Below are 19,735 nucleotides of genomic sequence, written 5' to 3' on the forward strand. Positions count from 1 at the left end.
ATTATTATTAACATTTATTTATATAGCGCCAGCATATTTTGCAGCGCTGTAAAGTAAGTGTGTTTATACAACTAAATCACATTAATTACATACATAGAACATAATGAGTTACATACATCACAACCAATACCGGTACAAGAGGTGAGAAAAGCCCTGTGCAAAAGAGCTTACAATCATGGAGTATACTTAATGGAGTGCCATTAATTGAATGATAATTGTTGATAATGGATACTAAGCTGTTTTGTTCATTCAGGCTGAGTGACCGGCCCTTGAATTATAAACCACTGAAACATTAGATTATGAGCTCTGTGGACCAGCACCTTGTTTTGCCTAACTAATATTGTGTATTAAATTCGTGCATGTCATTTTGTAGCACATTTTTCCCATAAGGCTGTTCATTGTCCCAGCTTCACAATCACAGCTACTATGCCATTGTAAGCTCTGTGGGTCGGGAACTTGGAATGAAATGTCTGTTACACCTGATAGGGGGCGCCCTATGATTTTATCTCTTATTTTCTGGCCACAGGAAAACCTATTGATTTGATGACTTTGTCACTTTAGTTGCAGATACAAGACAAGTCCAGGCGTCTCCTCCTTGGTCGTATGATCAGTCCTACCAGTACCTGGGATCCATAGCAACTCAGTCTGTACACCCTGCTACCCCCATATCTCCAGGAAGGGCAAGCAGTATGACGTCTCTCAGCGCTGAGCTCTCCAGCCGACTTTCAGGTAAGGGCTTTCCCCCAATGCAGTGACCTGAGAATGCGAATTAGTGCACCAACCTGTGCACAAACAGCACAGCAGCATTTATGAGAGCGTGCAAGTGCAGTAGTACATGGGAATAGGATGGGGTCCCTTCCAATATTGCATTTAGCTCTTCATCCTTATATTATAAATTAATCAAATCACCGTATTGTACAAAGGAGTACCCCCGTGAAATACTTCTGTACAGTGCATAGGAGATGCAGGTGTGTCCCTTTAAAGGAGAACTAAGCCCTACAAATGAATATGGCTAAAAATGTTACATTTTATATAGTGAACTTATTGCATGAGGCTAAAGTTTCAGCTTGTCAATAGCAGCAATGATCCAGGACTTCAAACTTGTCACAGGGGGTCACCATCTTGGAAAGTGTCTGTGACACTCACATGCTCAGTGGGCTCTGATTGGCTGTTGAGAAGCTAAGCTTAGGGCTCGTCACTAATTATCCAGCAGAAAATAAGCTTCCCCTGTAATATAAGCTGATGCTACAGGTTTGCTGATTATTAAATTCTGATGCTAATTGCACTGGTTTCTATGCTGCCATGTAGTAATTATCTGTATTAATTACTAATCAGCCTTATATTGTGACATTTCTATTCTATGTGTACTGTATATTGTGAGTGGGTCCCTAAGCTCAGTAAGTGACAGCAGCACAGAGCATGTGCAGTGAATCAGCAGAAAAGAAGATGGGGAGCTACTGGGGCATCTTTGGAGACACAGATCTTTACTGCTAAAGGGCTGTGGTTGCCTTGGGCTGGTACAGAAGCACAAAACATCATGTACAACTTTTTTAGCTACTTCTTGAGCTAAGCTTTAGTTCCCCTTTAAGACATACTTTAGCATTACTCACTAAGACTGGGCTGCTCGGTTGCAATTGAATGATTGTTCATGGACGACTGGATTTCCCTAGGAAACTGCACTGTGGATTTGCTTATACACAGAGAGAGAGAGCAGACTCCCGCTGAATGTGATACTACAAAGCTCCCGGCCCTCCCAGACAGACGCCGCTCCTTGTCTCACCAACACTTTCTTTCTTTCTTTGGCTTGTTTGTTTTGCACTGATTGTACTTTATGTTAAACCATGGCCCAATATGGAAGTCACGCCGGCCATCCTATTAATTGGGACGTTATCTGTAGGAGCCCAGGGCTGTAACTACAGTTGAAGAAGGGGGGCCCCGGAGGTATAGGGGCCCCATGAGGCCCTAATTTGTATATTATTTCAATAAATGTTGGTAAAACAGGTTAACCTCTAGACATTTTGGGGGCCTGAAAAATAGTTTACTGTGGGGCCCAGTAATATTTAGTTATGCAACTGCACGAGCCACTTAACCCCTTGCAGCAGTGACAGGGTTAATCTTGTTCCCAGGATCAGAATAAAGTGCAAATATAAAGAAACAGTTATTGCGTTTCCAAATACCCCCACCAGCTCTGTATATTCCGCCCTGAATGAAGCGCCACTTGCGTTTCCGCGTTGAAAGACGCATTGCAAGCCCGGCGATGAGAGATTATCATTGGGCTGTGAAGGAAGCGGAGATACAGTGTGCGACTGCTGAACTTATCTCACCATCTAACTGGAGGCAAAAAATATCTCTTTGTCTGGGACAGACAAAATAGTTTTTCTCTTATCCCCAACATCAGACGTTGTTGCTCCTCACAACAGCTGTACATTTCATTCTCGGCTTTAAACTGATTTATTCCCATACCTCATCAGTCCATCAGACAAGGATCGTTTAGTATGGGGCCGTTGTATGCTTTCTGGTGTTCAGCAGCTCTTTATAATTTACCTTCTCTTCTCCTAATCCCTTCTTACCTTCCAAGTAGAGCAGCGCCCAGTGTTGGAGGTGCTTGGGGTATGTGTACCATTGTCAAATAGGCTGTGTATATAACACGAGAACTTTAGTGACATAGAGCTGCTGTACATGGCAACAGATTCGATTCTGTGCACAAATTTAATGGAGTTATCAACACATTTTTAAAAAAGCACTGTCCAATAGATGGGTGTATACATCAAACATACATATCATGTACAAATACTGATTGATACAAGAGGGCCCTACTCGTATAAATATATATACTTTATTAATGTTGTACTGCTCATAGCTGAGTGTATTGGCTTCTCGGGGGCGGGAAACAGGCTCAACCTGTTGCCCGCCTCCAAGGAACCACTACATTTAATTACAGCCAGTTCAATATTAATAAAGACTATATATTTTTTAAACAAGAGCTCTGTTTTCTTATCCTGTCTGTTTCCAGCCGCTGGGGAACCACTAGACTCGAGTATAGGCAGTGCAGTATTAAAAAGGACAACATTATATACAAATATACTATTAAATAAGAGCTCTGTTTTCTTTTCCTGCCTGTTTCCCACCTCCAAGGAACCACTACACATAGGCAGTTCAATATAAGTAAGCACTATTTATTTAGTAAATAAGAGCCCTATTTTATTTTCCTGCCTGTTTCGCGCCTCTGAGGAATCATTAGCGTCAGTTATAGGCAGCATTAATGGATAGTGATGAGCGAATTTATTCGCCAGGTGCGAATTCGCGGCGAATAAATTTGCAAAACGGCCGCAAGAATTTGTCGGCGTCAAAAAAAGGACGCCGGCGTCAAAAAACAGACGCCGGCGTCAAAAAACAGACACCGGCATCAAAAAACAGACGCCGGTGTCAAAAACGCTATTTCGCAAATTTTTTGTTGTTTCGTGAATTTCGCGGGGGGAAACGGCGCAAATTCGCCCATCACTTTTTTTTGGTAGCTGTGGCTTCATTTTGCCCTACCCTACATTATCTAATATTTAATGGAGATGATGACTTTGCCTTTAAAACCTTCATCACATTTAATAGGGGGGGGGGCAGAAGCACAGGCAGAGCACTGTGTCCCCAGAATGAATTCGATGAATGAGCTCAGTTTTGGTTGGCATGAAATACTGCCTTGTTATCCCGGGGAGCACAGTCTGGTTTGGGTGCCCCGAGGATGAGGCTGCGCTACAATTAGGACAAGAGAGTTTATTAACTGTAAGAAGCACAAAGTGTCAGCCTTGCACGCCTGGAATCCATATGACACAGTGTTGCTTGTTGTAAGAGAACCATGAATGGAGCTTCGCCCGCCTGCACACTTCTAAATAGTAGAAATATGTAGAAGGAAAGGACTGTCTCTTGGCTCTGGTGAGAGGATCGACCCTTCTCTCACCCATTGGAACTGGAGGAACTGCTTTGAGAGAAGCTTTTCCATGCGCTCACATCCAGTAAATAGTCTGACAATATACCTGCTCTTTAATCTGACATTATTTATACCATATGTTCCTGTTCAGCATTGACTTCTTTGTATCAGCTTCCTGTCCACTGATATTTCCATCCTTTCATCATAATTTGCTTAGTGTTGCCAGTTCTCAAAGTTTGGTAGCGCCAGCTCTAGAATGGCTCCATTAGCTCTAGTTCTCCACTGACTTCATTAGCTCCAGCTCTACACTGGTTCCATTAGCTTTAGTTCTCTGCTGGCTCCATTAGCGTCAGCTCTAGACTGGTTCCATTAGCTCTAGTTCTCCTATGACTTCATTATCTCCAGCTCTACAATTAGCTCCAGCTCTGCATTGGCTCCGTTAGCTCCAGCTCTCCACTGGCTCCATTAGCTCCAGCTCTGCACTGGCTCCATTAGCTCCAGTTCTACACTGGCTCCATTAACTCCAGCTCGACACTGGCTCCATTAGCTCTAGTTCTCTGCTGACTCGATTAACATCATCTCTAGACTGGTTCCATTAGCGCTAGTTCTCCACTGACTTCATTAGCTCCAGCTCCTCACCAGCTCCATAAGCTCCAGCTCTGCACTGGCTCCATTAGCTCCAGCTCTACACTGGCTCCATTAGCTCCAGTTCTACACTAGCTCCATTAGCTCCAGTTCTACACTGGATTCATAAGCTCCAGTTCTATACTAACTCCATTAGCTCTAGTTTTCTGCTGGCTCCATTAGCATCATCTCTAGACTGGTTCCATTAGCTCTAGTTCTCCACTGACTTCATTAGCGCCAGCTCTACACTGGCTCATTAGCTCCAGCTCTACATTGGCTCTTCAACTCTACACTGGCTCATTAGCTCCAGCTCTGCACAGGCTCCATTAGCTCCAGCTCTAAATGAGTTCTGTAAACTTCAACTCTATGCTGACTCCGGTAACTACAATTCTACCCTTGCCCCATTAGCCAGGTTTGAGTCCAGGCTGGCTTTATTAACCTAGCTATACTGCTTGTGGATGACAGATGATAAGTTCCCCTTTAAATGTAACTTTGTCATTATTATACAAACCCCAAAAATGTAACTGTAAGATCAAAAGCAAGAAAAGCATGTTAGGGTCTTGATTCCATATTTGAGATAGAGACAAGGCAATGAAAAATGGATGATCTTATCCCAAACAGAGAAGAGCAAACACAGCCCTGGCAATTAGACGCCGCACTGTTTGTCTGCGGGCGAGTTCGGACCTGATTTACAAAGAAAACTCTGAACTTTGTTGAAAAACTGATGTTGCCTCAAAGAAAAAAATGTCTGCTTTGAAGTGTTTGTACATGGAACTTGGAGGCCCTGTGAAGTGTCTATAACTGCAGCTTAATTCAGACTGTTCTTAAAAGCAAGTGAAGCAAATTCTTTTGTAAGCCAGGATAACGCATAACCAACACGCTGCTCTCAGCAACCAGGAAGTGGTATGGATCATACCACTTCCATACAGGGCCATCTTTCTCCCTATCTATCAATCAATGCAGGTCTGGGGAGTCAGACCTGCAGACACAGGTGTCACCATATTGTATTTGGTCTGTATAATTTTGTTGAGATGTGTTTTAGATAATCATATATTCAAAGTGTCATTATTTGCCTTTTTCCTTCTTCTCAGGAGCCTCGGACCTGACAGCATTCAGTGATCCTCGAGTTGGCATTGACCGACAGTTCTCCACTCTTCCTTCCATCTCTGATCCACGTATGCACTACCCAGGGGCTTTTACCTACACCCCAACACCGGTCACTTCAGGTATAGGAATCGGCATGTCAGCAATGACCTCTGCTACAAGGTACCACACCTACCTACCCCCTCCATATCCTGGATCTTCCCAGGCACAAAGTAATCCCTTTCAGACCAGCTCTCCATCTTACCATCTCTATTATGGAACATCCGCTGGATCCTACCACCAGTTCTCTATGATGTCAGGAGGAGAACGATCTCCGCCTCGCATCCTCCCACCTTGCACAAACGCTTCCACGGGGTCCACTCTCTTGAACCCCAACCTTCCAAACCAAAGTGATGTAGTGGAGGCTGAGGGAAGCCATAGCAACTCTCCTACCAACATGGGAAGCACCCCAAGGCTTGAGGAAGCCGTATGGCGGCCATACTGAGATGTTGTTGACACATGCAAGTAATTAAAGGAGGACACGTCGGAAGAATGAGATACTGGACAGGTGGAAAAACTGTGAAAGCCTCTTCTGGTTTAGCGACGCTGTGAAAAGGCAAAGATAGAAGGAGAATACACGGAGAGAATACGCATACAGGCCACAAGCTGTTCCTCCCCAGGATTTAATATTTCCTCTGTATTTTCAACATATTTTGGATTACAATTTTTTTTTTTAAATTATTAAATCCAGATTTACAATATGTGTTTTTTCCAGAACCATACGCTAAATTATTGGAACATTACAAAGACTGGGCTTTGTGGCTTGTTACAGCCTGTGTAATATAATGTCACTCCCTTTGTACAAAAAAAAAATCCCCCCAAAAAAAAAATTAAAAAAAAAATGACCCTGCTCTGAAATTTCAAATTTTGCAACCCTGTTAATAGGCACCTTACTGTTTTTTTGCTTATTTTGTTTGCATTTTTAGCTTCCATTTATGATCCATTTTTTTTTACATAAACTTTTGTATATTTTTTTTGTAAGATTTCCTGTGCTCAGTGTAGCCGCTCAGTGACCTGCTGGGTCCCCACTGGAAAAAAACGTGTGCTTTATTTATATGTAAAAAAAATTCAGGGTGTCCGTATCCGCTGAAACTTGTACGCTCCAAACGATACAAGACTATTGTTTACATGTTTATTTTATATTAGAATGAATTACTTTTATTTAAATGCATTTCCCCCTTAAACTGATTGGACAAGCTCGATCGGATCTGCTCAAAGGAACATATTTATGTGTATAACATGGCCTTGATATGGTGCTCATTTTGCCCCCTTCATGCTCGAAATAAATTGCTGTAAAATTGCTCATATCACACTTCTGAGATCTTTTTGCAATCATTTTCTCTTGTTTTCAAGATATTGGCACTTTTTACACTGCTAATGCAATCACTTTGAAACAACAGCAGCTGTCTACTGTTCATTTGCTTAACTTAAATCTGCGGAAAATTGATTTTATGAGAAGAGGGAAGTCTTGTGATGCTGCTCTGCTCAGAAAATGAGGTTAGTGAGCAGAGAAAAGGCATCTGATTGTTATTTGGTTATTACTAAGCAGACTATCAATTCAATTTCCCAGATTCAATTCAGTGAGAAACAGTTATCTCCGGGTCTATCACCGGAAAACTCATGGGTGAAATTCAATTCAAGATTCCTAATTGAGATCCAGTTTCTCCCTATAGACTTCAATAGAGTTTTTCACATGATAAACAATAAGATAAATGTTTCTGAATTGAATTGAATCTGGCCCAAAAATTTTTTTCAGCTGATGGGAGTTGACCAAAATGAACAGCAGGTGGTGCTGTTGTTTCAAATTCAGTGTAAAACTGCTAATATCGTGAAAAATAGAACGGATCATGAATGCAAACTGCAAAAGTGCTGAGAACAGCACTACATGAACTTCAGAATTACAAGGGTTACAAGCTGATCCTCCAAGATATTTGATTATGCTGCAATTTGTAGTTTCCAGTGGCTGAATAATTGGGTCAACTCATAGCAAACCAAAGCATGAGGTTGTTCAGTAGATTAACCTACAGCCAATCAGAGAATTGGGGTGTTTACATTTAGACTAACCTGCATTTAATGAGTTTAGGGTGGGCATAAGTTCACACAATTTCCAAGTCCTTGCCTCTCAGCAAGCTGGTTGGCTGCATAACTGGCCAATCAGGTTGCGCCGCAGGTTCCTTTATAGCGCAGAATAGACTATTATTAAATCCCATTCATTCTTATGTTCCTAAACTGGAATCAGTAGAGCAGCATAGTGAGTGTTTCAGGGTGCTGAGCTTGGTGAAGTGGTGGACTCAGCAGTCAGTATTAGAGCGGGTGGGACAGGACTGGGGTCACGCATTTCGCAGTAAAACCCATGTCACTATATTAAGATCAAGTGGCAGTTAATCACACGGTCAAACCAACCCAATCCAAGCAGTAGATTGTTCACATGATTAGAACAACTTCCAGCCAATCAGTTTATCAGAACCTTTCAGATATTGATACCAACCTGGGGCCAATCAGAGCGTTAGGATGTTCAAAGTGCTCATCCCTCCTTTAGCCAATGAAAGCACTGGAACATACAGGACAGGTTGCTGACAGCACGTTTAGTTCAATGTATGAAATGGCCAAAGTGTTGTTTTTTAAAAAAAAAAAAAAAAAATATTTCAAAGAAAATATTTGCACTGAATTTACGCCTAAATCTTCCAAAAAAAAAGATGATCTCATTTTAAAGGCAAATGTAACCTTATTTATACGTTGGGTTTATTATTTTTTATAAAATGTTAAATAAAGCCTAGGTTCTGCACAGGGAGCCTTATTTATGTGTATATTTATTAATATGTGTAGGAGCTGTCATACTGCTTTCTCTGCCATGGTAAAATGAACGCTCTTGCTTCAATTCCACTGAGTCAGCGCCCCTCGGTGGCCAAATGGAAAATAAAATTTGAGCATGCTTGCTTAGTTTCTCCAAGTGATTTTCTTTTATGAATCATCGATGGGAGCCGCCTTGTATGTACTGTTACAAATGCACCAGGGAGCGTTTTCTTGGTTTTGCTAATAGCCTTTCCAACATGGTACTAACGGAAGTGGAGTCGATGTTTTTCCCATAATGCCCCTGGGCCTTTGCTTATGAACGTTCCTCAATTAATAAAAGAGCCTAAAACTGCTGAACACATAGATTTGTTTCCATGTTGCCTGTAGTTGAGCCATATGTATTTCCTGCTTAAAGGATAAGTAAACCTTTAAAATAAGTTAATGTAGAATTGATGAGGTTGCCATTTTAAGCACTTTTGTCATTACATTCATTATTTATTTCTTTTTTTATTCAAAGATATTAAGGGAAATCTGTACTGTTAATAGGAACCAATTGTGTTACAACAGCGCCACCTGCTGGTCAGTTTCCGACCATTCTGATCACCAAGTAGTCAAGGAAGTTGTTAGGAGAAAGACGAGATAAGACGTTCTTCTGCTTAGGAAAAGAATTAGAAACCTTTCTCAAATCTTTAATGAGCAAAACATCAGAGCAGCCTCTTTCTTTCTCCTGACAACTGGTTGGAAACTGACCAGCAGGTGGCGCTGTTGTAACAAAATTCATTCATATTAACAGTAGATGTATCCCTTAATACTGAAAACAAAATAAATAATGAATGTAAATGACAAAAGTGCACTCTCATCAGTTTTACATTCACTTATTTTAAAGGTTTGCTTATCCTTTAAAGGAGACATACCCACCTTTATCACAATGTAAAATTGCATGGAGTGCTTATCTGGGGACATTTACAATTTACATGAATTGTTTTCTTTTATTCTTCACAATATCAGCAGATCTGCTAATAGTGTAACGAAAGTGTCCTCTGCTGTTCCTTCTGGTTACTGTTACTGAGGCAGGAAGCATTTCCTGGTGTCCGTCTGCTCAATTCTACAGCCCCCATCACACTGAGCGATCAAACTGAGCAGAGTAAATGAAGTGTGTGCCCACATGGAACAGCAGAGGGCAATCCTGTTACAAATTTTGTTACAGACATATGTTATGATCCTATAAGCACTCTGGTCCCCCAAGGGGTCAGACTATAAAGATGTCTCATTGGCCCAACATGGGTTCCTTATATAAGGTCCAGCCAACCAGTAGGTGCTGCATTATCCTATGCCCTGCGTTCATCTCTATACATCCCTGGCATGATCCCTCTGTAGTCCCAGTTCATTTAGGGAAACATATTCTGTTACTCTCATAGTTCGGAACAAACAATGGTACTTGAATTGGAGCACAGAGGTACTGACCCAGGAAGTGCTGATGCTGTACATTTTTTTTTGTTAATACCTGTCCCTGTGTATAGAGCCCATGGGAGTCAGAATAAGTATTTGATAGAAATAAAACCTAACAAAGAAATTGCTGCGGGCAGCTTCTTATTCATGTCCCCTATTTAACATAACCGGGTTCCATTTCAACTTTTCTTATTGTATAAATATATTTTAGGCATATTTGCCTTTAAAACAAAACATTTCATAAAATTCTTAGTTTGGTCATCCGCCTGCCAAAAAAAAGCCTAGAAGTGTTTTCTGCTCGTGGTGAGAACCTGCAGTGCATTCATTTCGCAGCCAATTGGAACCTTCTCAGTTATTCACAATCTTAGACCAAAATAATACATATTCCTTTACTGGAAGGGACTGATTTTTTTTTACTGATTAAATGTTAAATAGATAAATGTATGGAAATGAATTGCCTCCCCTCTGACAGTACTTCATTCAACCACTAGATGTCAGGAATGTTCCATTGCCTTTTACTGCCCTAATGTACTGGGTAGGGGTCATTTATCAAGTGCAAAAAAAATGCACAATCCATGATTTCTGTACTTGGTGCCTTGCATTGCAACTTTAAAATTTTGGGAGGAGGCACATTAGCCAAAAACACTGCTGCCTGGAGTAGGTACTGTACATAGTCTGACGTACCTGAAATCTAGCCATATTTATCATTCGTCCCTGAAAACATTGACTTTTTTGGGGGGTGACCCACCTATGATTCCTATAATGGGTTATGCAAGAATTCCCCATCTGTATAATCGCATCCCTGGAGTTGGGTCAGTCCTACCTAAATGCTCTGTCCCCCCTCCTTGGTTATATAAAGGTTGTATTTATGGAAATGTAAATAGCTGCTTCCCGGCACTGGGTTCTCAGCGCTTTAAAGAAAAGAGCTTTACAGGGTGTACTTTGTACTATTTTGTCTCGTCTTACAAACACTGAAGTGTGAGATCTGCTTATTTTTTTCTGTTCGAGATGCAGTTCACTTATTTGTTCACTTTTCTAAACAGCATGGGAATCGCCTTGTCCCATTGGCCGGACAGAGCTTATAAGTATAAGTCCATGGCGTGTCGCTAGTTGCAGAATACACGTAATGCTGTGGGTCTGTTTTGGATGTTGAACATTGAATTGTCTCAATAAATAAACTTCCAAACACCACTGTGTCCTCTTTATGATATTATTTCGCTTTGATATCCCAGTCTAAAGTTTTATAAAAGTGTTACTGGATAACAGTCTGCTTGCAGCCTTCATCTCCCATATGCCTCCTGTTTTGTTATAATCTTAGCTAGACAGGCATTGCCATTGTTATGGGTGTGGCAGGACATAAGAGAGGTAGGGTAGGTCTAGTTGAGCTGGAGCATAAAAGAACTCTATAACAGCATGTGTACTAAGCACAATTCTGCTGGAATCATTTAGGCCCTTTAAGAATACAAATGAAATACCTACACATTGTGTTATGTGAATGAGCCTGGTCACATATCTACCATACTGGGAATATTTCAATCTTATACAAAGTTAACACAAGTTAATATTTACTATGTTATAGAATGGTTGATTCTGGAAACTTTTCAAATTGCCTTCATTGTTTTTTTAATAGTTTTTGAATTATTTGCCTTCTTTTTCTGACTCTTTCCATCTTTTAAATGGGGGTCACTGACCCCCATCTAAACAACAAATGCTCTGTAAGGCTACTAATTTAATACTCATCTTCCTATAATTCAGGCCTCTCCAATTTATATTCCAGTCTCTTAGACTCATAGATGTTGAGATTTTTAAAAGATCAGATCCTCATCGTGAGACCACGATTTTCTCGGAACGATCGTACGAATTGACCATCAACTAAAAAGACCAATTTGGCAGGAAAACAAAGGGGAGCTGCCTGCTTGGCCCTGCAAACATAGATAGATTGCACTGGGACCGACAAAGATTTTTTGACCTGGCCGATCAATTCCCTGACAGATGCCGGCCGAAAAATCGTAAGATGTTCGATCATTCGAATACCACTAACCGCACGATAATTTCGAAGGATTGGTCGGACTTCCCTAAAATCGGTCGTTCGGCAAGAAGAATCGTCGCGTCTATGGGGAGTTTAATTCAAATCAATGCATGGTTGTTAAAGTAATTTGGACCTGAGCAACAAGACTGCAAACAATTGCAAATTGTCTCGGAATATCAATCTCTACATCATACCTAAAGTCAACTCATAGGTGAACAACCCTTTTAAGGGATCCCAATTCAGTAGTCAGCACCAGCCATGTATGACATACTGTAAGTCTGGCAGGGGAAGGAGAGAGCAATGGAGAGGGACAGGGCTGATTCCTTTGCAAAAAAAACCATTTCCTGGTACCAATGACATCATAGCTCTGTGTGTCCCCGGTGCTGTTTGCTAAAGATTATGTTGCTTGCGAAGTGATGGGACCAAAGCCCAAGTGTAGGTGACCTTCGCAATCTAGGGACGCATTTCAGCACAAGTGTCCTGCAAGGGACTGCATATTGGTCCCCGGCAGCAGCACAGGACTTCTGCTCTAGAGGTTCAGGATAATTTTTTCTGGTGGACTCGGGAGTAAAGAGGGGCCCCAGTCCAGAAAATAAGCACAGAGGGAGCAGACCCTGCGGCTGCAGGGGGCGGGCCCAGGAGGTATAGGGGCCCCATGAGGCCCTAATTCATATACAATTTCAATAAATATTGGTAAAGCAGGTCAACCTCTAGATATTTTGGGGGCCTGAAACATAATTAGCTGTGGGGCCCAGTAATATCTAGTTATAAATACAAGGGCAGGGTCGGACTGGGCCTGCGGGACACCGACCCTCATGGGCCCCCACCGACACAGAACACCTCTCCTGATCTGCCGGGCTCCCGAAAAAACCAACTGGCGGTGGCACACGCTAGACTTTGCACATGCAAAACGGCATTTGCTTGTCGCACCGGATTTTGTGTATGCGTGCCGCACCGGCGGCCCCCAGAGTTTTGGAACCAAGGGGCCCCACCACTGTCCAGTCCGACCCTGTTCAGGGGTATGGAGGGTTTTATTAAACAGATACTGATACATTTTCAATGCCACCAGAATGTTGGGCGCACACCTGTTTGGTTTTGACCTGAACCGTCATTTTTTCTTAGGGCAGCTGCCTCTTTGGGTTTAGCCTTGTGAAACCTGAACAATAATCTGGTTAATAACCACCTCTGATATCAAAAGTCTGCCCACATAAGGGTAGGACAACATGGACAATTTCGTTGCGATCCGACACACTGCAACAAAACGCCGGCGACGGAAGTGAATGCATGGTGTTGCAGCATTGATCCGACCGTCGTGTCACGTTGGATCAACACTGCGACTTCATCCGACATTTCCGTTACTTACCTTATTTCTGTCGCATGCGATTTGACGCTGTCGCTTTGTTGCAGAGTGTCGGATCATGTCTAAATGTCCATGTAGTCCTACCATAAGGCACAAACATAACCCCACCCTTATATGTCACTGCTCTGTCCCTTATGACATCATCCCACCCCCTGTCCCGTTTTTGCAGAAGTTAAAGATGGCAAACTTAGCCCAGGGAGGCATTTCAATTCTTGTCAGTGTCTCTGAGGATAAGTTGGGCAAATCCTTGATGGGGAACGGTAGTTAGATGTGAGGAAGCCATGGCACTCAGCAACAGGAGCTGCTATTCTGTCTGCTTGGTAGGACAAGGGGTAGGAGAAGAGTTCATTTGAGAAGCCACCCCTACAAATGAAAGTCCCCCTTTAGGTAGTCTACATTGTAAGTAAAGGCTCCTGGTAAAATCATTTGAGATTCTGCTCCACAGGCAGGGACTACAGGGGCACATCTGCGTAAACACAATGTAATGCCACTCGTTGGAACAAGTTAGAGATGTAACTGTCTGTTACTTATTGAGCGGTCTGACATCATTTTATTATAAAACACAAGAGCCATGAATATTCGATTATATCCTTATAAACGGTGCTTAGTGATGTCATTTCTGTCACATGACTCACTGAAACTTGTGTATTATCCTATATAATAAAGTTGAAGTGTCTCTGCGTCCAGTCCCTGTGTACGTGGGATTGCACTACTGCGCATGTGCCCCACGGACCTCTAGCGCCCGTTATTTTAACGGGCTTAATGTCTAGTAATAAATAATATGAGAATATTAGAAGTCACCATGACCTGTATAAAAACAATCTTGCCTCTTCGCCGCGTGCTTTGATAAGGTCATGGAACTCCTCGGTAACTTATAATATCCTTATATTTTACAAGAGGGGGTACTTTATTCACTATGTAACTCACATTCCAGCTGCGCTATTGGAGCAGTCAGGTCAGGTGTCCTGCCTCCCAGACTCTTACAGATTCCAACCAAGAGCCCAGGCATCATGCATGGATCACTGATATTTCACTTATGTACAGTACCATTTAACTGGAACTTAAATATTGAGAGGAGGTCCGTGCCTTTAAAGGAGAAGGGAAGCTACTAAGGCAGTTTATTACCAATAGATTAGACACAATAGTGCAAGCTATAACACTATATTTATTCTGCGGAATGCTTTACCATACCTTAGTAAACAGCTCTAAAATCTCTCTCTGTTTGTTTAGGATAGCAGCTGCCATATTGGCTTGGTGTGACATCTCTTCCTGCCTGAGTCTCTCCCTGCTCACTTATAGCTCTGGGCTCAGATTACAGCAGAGAGGTGGGAAAGGAAGGGAAGAGGAGCAAACTGAGCATGCTCAAGCCCTAGCCCTGGAGGTTTAAGCTGAAAACAGGAAGTCTGATACAGAAGCCCATAAGTACACAATAGAAGGAAAGAAATGCTGTGTTTATTTTGACTATGAGGACTCAGAGCAGCATTACTTTGAGGGTATACTGGTATATTTATATAGACCTTTCTGATAAAGCTTACTTAATTTTAACCTTTCCTTCTCCTTTAAGTGTGTTGGATTTAATTTCTGAGAACCACTATTTGATGGGAACAGAGGTCTTTAATTTATTTTTAGGTGTAGTTTTTACCCCGGCCACCAGAGGCCACTGTGGGACAGAGAAGGGTATAAAAGGGGGTGCCCTGCCCAAGGTGAGCTGTCTTGATGGGAGGGTGTGGCCGAAGGATCATCACCTGGCTGGTGAGTGGAGACCCCAACAGTAGATAGGAGAAGATAGACAGTAAAGATCTTAAGTGAGCGAGCACCAGATAGTCAGGATATTTAGTAAGTGCAGATGTGGCCCCATCAAGGAGGAAAGTGGAGTTAGTTTCCTACGGGCACTTCGTAAGTGAGGGAACCAGATAGTTTAGGACTAGGTATGAAGGACACCGAGGCTACAGGCCAGGATTTGGATAAAAAGGGCCTAACCTGGAAGCGCGGAGGGGTATCACCCTGAAGGTATCGGGCCACTATTGGAGAGTGGGGGGGATACGGGTGGAGTATATGCTGGACCACTGGTCGGTTAGGTGGGATCCAAAGTCCCAAGGAAGGTGTGCCTACTTAAAGAGAAACTGGAAAGAAGGAAATTGTGTAACGACATGTTTAAAGAAGAAAAATGCTGGTGTGTATGTGTGCCTGATATGAAAAGCCTCTGGTGTGCCTGTACATTAAAATCTTCTGTTCAACTTTTCCGTGTGGTGAGTAACAATTGGGTTTACTTCCCCTTTGAAATCTGGAAGCCCCTCCTACAGGTGGCGACATTTATCCAGGGTCAGATGGTGACATAGGCCAGTTCTTAAAGGTGACAAACATGACCCTTCCCTGCACTTGTGCTGTTTAATAGCATATTCACTAAGTCGTACATAAGTCCCACTGGTGCACACGGAACATTTCTCCGGAAAAAAGGCAAGTCCTGAAATGTGACAAAAGCCAGGCCTATAGATCCAGGGCCGGAAACCGGAGATCCCGGGTGTTTGTACACAAGGGAAGCTAAATGGCTGTGTAAGCAGAGAACAGCTGGGACGTGACAGTGGACATTCCACACAAGGATGTTTAGCTTCTGACTTCTACTGTAAAATCTAAATGTCAGGGGGAAAAAGTCTATTGATGAGCAATCGCAGGGGAATTTAAACATGTGAGACAAAGGCTATGATGTGCTCAGGGGGTCAGAGAGGTCATTTGATGTATTCCCCCATTGGATCAATGACACATTGGGCTACTTTAAGGGGCAGATTTATTAAGGGTAGAATTGAAAATTAGAATTTAAGTTTGAAAATTATATTTGAGTGAAAACTCTGAAATTATGTGAAGTATCCAAACTCAGTTCGAGTTTTAATTCAAATTCAAATTTCGAGATTTATCATCCTCTGGCCCTTTAAGAACTCGAATTCGACTATTCGCCACCTAAAACCTGCGGTATTCATGTATAATTGGAGAAGTCCAATGACCAATTTGAAGATGTTTGCAGCCTTCCTGACATTCGAGATTTTTTCGGAAAAAAAACCCGATTAGAGTTCGGTTCGAATTGGTTCGAGTTTTACATATTCCATTTTTTTAATAAATAATCAAATGTTTGAATTTCGAGTAAAGTCAAATTCATGTGATTTAAAAAAAAAACTCACATGAATTCAAAATTCGACCCTTGATAAATGTGCCTCTAAGTCCCTTTAAGTTATTTGACTTCTGATAGACCCTTAGCTGCCACTTAGAACAATATGGCTGCTTCAGACACTTGTACAGATAATATGGGATGGAAAAGGGTAAAAGAAAATTCTCAAGATTAGGGGCTGAATGTCAATGTGGGAACCATTTGGGTGGTGGATAGTGTGGTAGAGTGACCAAGGAAATGGTTAATAATGTGTAGCAGATGTCAGGGTGTTAATAAACAGAGAAGTAGTGATGGGCGAATTTGTCCCGAAAAATTAGCGAAACGCAAGTAATTCCGATGCCGCCGACAATTTGATGTGGGCCTATTTTATCCAAAAGTAAAGTCAATGGGCGTGCTGTAAATTGTCACCGGCGTTGGAATTGTCAATGGCGCCAGAATTGTCGCCGGCATCAAAATGCGGAAATTCACATTGAATTTGCACCTGCCGAATAAATTCACCCATCACTACAGAGAAGGGTTTCTCTGTTTAAAGACTTTGGGGAAAATTCCCTAACCTCCGAAAATTCGCCAGCAACAGCTTCGCTCACAGCGCAACACTTCTCCAGGCGTAGATTCACCAGGACAACGCTAATTCACTAAAATCCGAAGTTGCATCCAGGGCTACGAACTCTGGTGAAGTTACGCTAGTGTTACTGCGTCAAACGAAGCAAAGTTACGCTTGCGTTGCCTAATCTGCATACGGCGGGAAGTTAAAGTACAATGGACGTATATGTTGCAGCAAATACATTACACTACACAAGCCCAGGGAACCTTAATAAAATAAAATCAAGTTGTTATATTGCCCTACACATGAGCCCACTGTATAGTTTATGTTCCATATGTAAGGAAATGTAGGGGGGAAGCCGGTTACCCTAAAAAATTTTACGCTGTTTTGCAGCCTATCACCCTGAAAAAAGGAAAAGACGCCAGCGTTTTTTGGGACTTAGAAAAATTTTCAACAATTTTTTGAGGCAGTCCTATTGCACTTCGCTTGGTCTGAGCAGAAACTCGCGCTAGAAGCGCTAGAGTTTATCTCCTTCACTAGCGAAGTTACGTCAGCAACCGTTAGTAAATCGCCGAAGTTCCAAAATGACATCACGCTGGCGAATTTTCACCAGTGTTAGTCACTTCGCCCTTTAGTAAATTTGCCCCTTTGGTGGCCAGATCTTGGAAGCTGGAGTATTCTGGAAGGAACAGGTAGTCCATGTATTCTGATCCAGTAGTCCAGCTCACGTATTGGAGCTCACTTTCCATAGGGAGACTGTCCTGTGGGAAAGTATTAAATGCTAATGAGAGGACTATTAGAAAAGTTACCTGTCTGTGTTAGGGACTCCCAGAGGGACTGGGGTGCTACTTGCCACTACAAGGAGCAGGGGGAGCCCATGACAAAGTGACAGAGAGACTAGAGTCTGTCTGAGTGAGAAATCGAGAAATCCCCCAAAGAAGGATAGTGAGTACAGGGGTGACCCCAATACAAGTGTTTCCTCACTGGTAGTCCACAAAGGGTCCAGTTTAGTGAGGGAACTCATCACATTTGTGGATTTATTTTGTATGATTTAGGGTTTTGTATGTTAAAATGGTCACCCCTGTGTGTAAATAAAAAGTGAAGAAAGTGTCTGCTGTGGATCCCACAAGCTTACAATAGATATTTAGCTCCAACTCATTGGCCAACTCAATGTGAACAGAACAAGAGCCTCTACATTGATGAGATACCAAGTCATGTTGTGAATGCATTGGAGGATGCGTGTAGTCCTCTCCTCATGGGGTCCTCAGATGAAAGGCCAGCTAGGGTGAGATTTGGGGAGAGAGAATATTTATTCTACCCAGATATTCTTGAAACTATGGCTAAGTGACTAAGGCCCCAATGTTTCATTAGTTCTCTAACCTTGTTATGAGCTAAGGGGGACCCTGATCAATGATTGGAACTCAAAGATGGATAAGTCCCTCACCTTAATTACATTAAGGTGAGGTTCCATAGCCTTAACCACTAGGCCATACCTACTGCTGTTCTTTACGTAATGAATAATTTACCCCCTATTGTAAAATATAAGCATATCAAAAGTCACCATGGAGTTCCATGACCATATAAAGGTAAGATCCTGAAGAATGAGAGCTTTACAGGTCATGGAGCAGGGTATGACCTCTAATACCCTTATATTTTACAACAGGGGGTGTATTATTATTATATTTGACACGTTTTAGTAACTGAAGCTGAACTCAAAGCTAAATTAGTAACATTTTTATAGAACCCAGGATAATAATAAGAATAATTATATGGAAGCTCATAGACACTAAGGTAAAATATGTATAGGGCTTAAAAGGAATTATTTATTCCAAGCTACATATTATTATAGCTGCCTCATATTCAAGATTATCAGGCTCCTTAGGCTATAAAAAGCTGTTGGATGTTTAGACATGTAAATACTGAATATGGGGTATTTGTCATAGTGACATTACCTGGTTATATGTCATTGCACAACTGAAACGGACACATCATGAAAAATATTTTGTGCCTTAAAATGATAGGTAATATTAAGCAATTAGGGTCATTTTGGGGACAATAATGTATTTGCTTAAATTTTGAAACAATACAGTCACCAGTAATAGCCAGAGATCCTGGAACTGTGTTTCTCAGCCTGTAGCCTTGTGCCTTTATTTGGTCACATAACCCCTCAGTGACTTCTAATATCCCTATCATTTACAGTAGGGGGTACATTATCCCTTATAATACATGAGTGATACTCAGAGTTCCCTGTATAACTCAGCCTGCAGCCTTGTGCCTTTATTTGGTCACATAACTCCTCCGTGACTTCTAATATCCTTATCATTTACAGTAGGGGGTACATTATCCCTTATAATACATGAGTGAAACTCAGAGTTCCCTGTATAACTCAGCCTGCAGCCTTGTGCCTTTATATGGTCACGTAACCCCTCAGTGACTTCTACTATCCTTATAATTTACAGTAGGGGTTACATCATCCAATATATATATATATATGATGTAAGAAAGAGGAATATGTGCCACGCAGCTGTTCAGTGATGCGTCTGAGTCTAACTTCTATGACTTTTAGTTATGTATTGCACTGTTGGGACGTTTGCTATGCCAACCACTCACGTCAATGGCATGCTTCAAATCCCTTTTTTTCAATTAGCATCCTTATTAACATGCAGAAGGAGACAATGGCAACGGGTAGATAGTTTGTAACATCCAGATAGCCG

General features: G+C 41.9%; 1 protein-coding gene across 2 annotated transcripts in view; it reads left to right on the forward strand.

Annotated features, from left to right (window-relative positions):
• runx1.L (RUNX family transcription factor 1 L homeolog) overlaps positions 1–8,622 on the forward strand; it is a 159,244-nt gene extending 150,622 nt beyond the window's left edge. Inside the window, 2 exon segments of one of the 2 annotated variants that reach the window (NM_001086497.1) lie at positions 562–729; positions 5,635–8,381. In NM_001086497.1, the coding sequence (NP_001079966.1) occupies positions 562–729; positions 5,635–6,131 (665 nt within the window). In that variant the 3' untranslated portion in view covers positions 6,132–8,381. 2 annotated transcript variants of the gene reach the window in all.
• Positions 8,623–19,735: the final 11,113 nt, after the last annotated feature.

This window comes from Xenopus laevis, chromosome 2L, assembly GCF_017654675.1.
Source record: "Xenopus laevis strain J_2021 chromosome 2L, Xenopus_laevis_v10.1, whole genome shotgun sequence".
NCBI classification, from domain to species: domain Eukaryota; kingdom Metazoa; phylum Chordata; class Amphibia; order Anura; family Pipidae; genus Xenopus; species Xenopus laevis.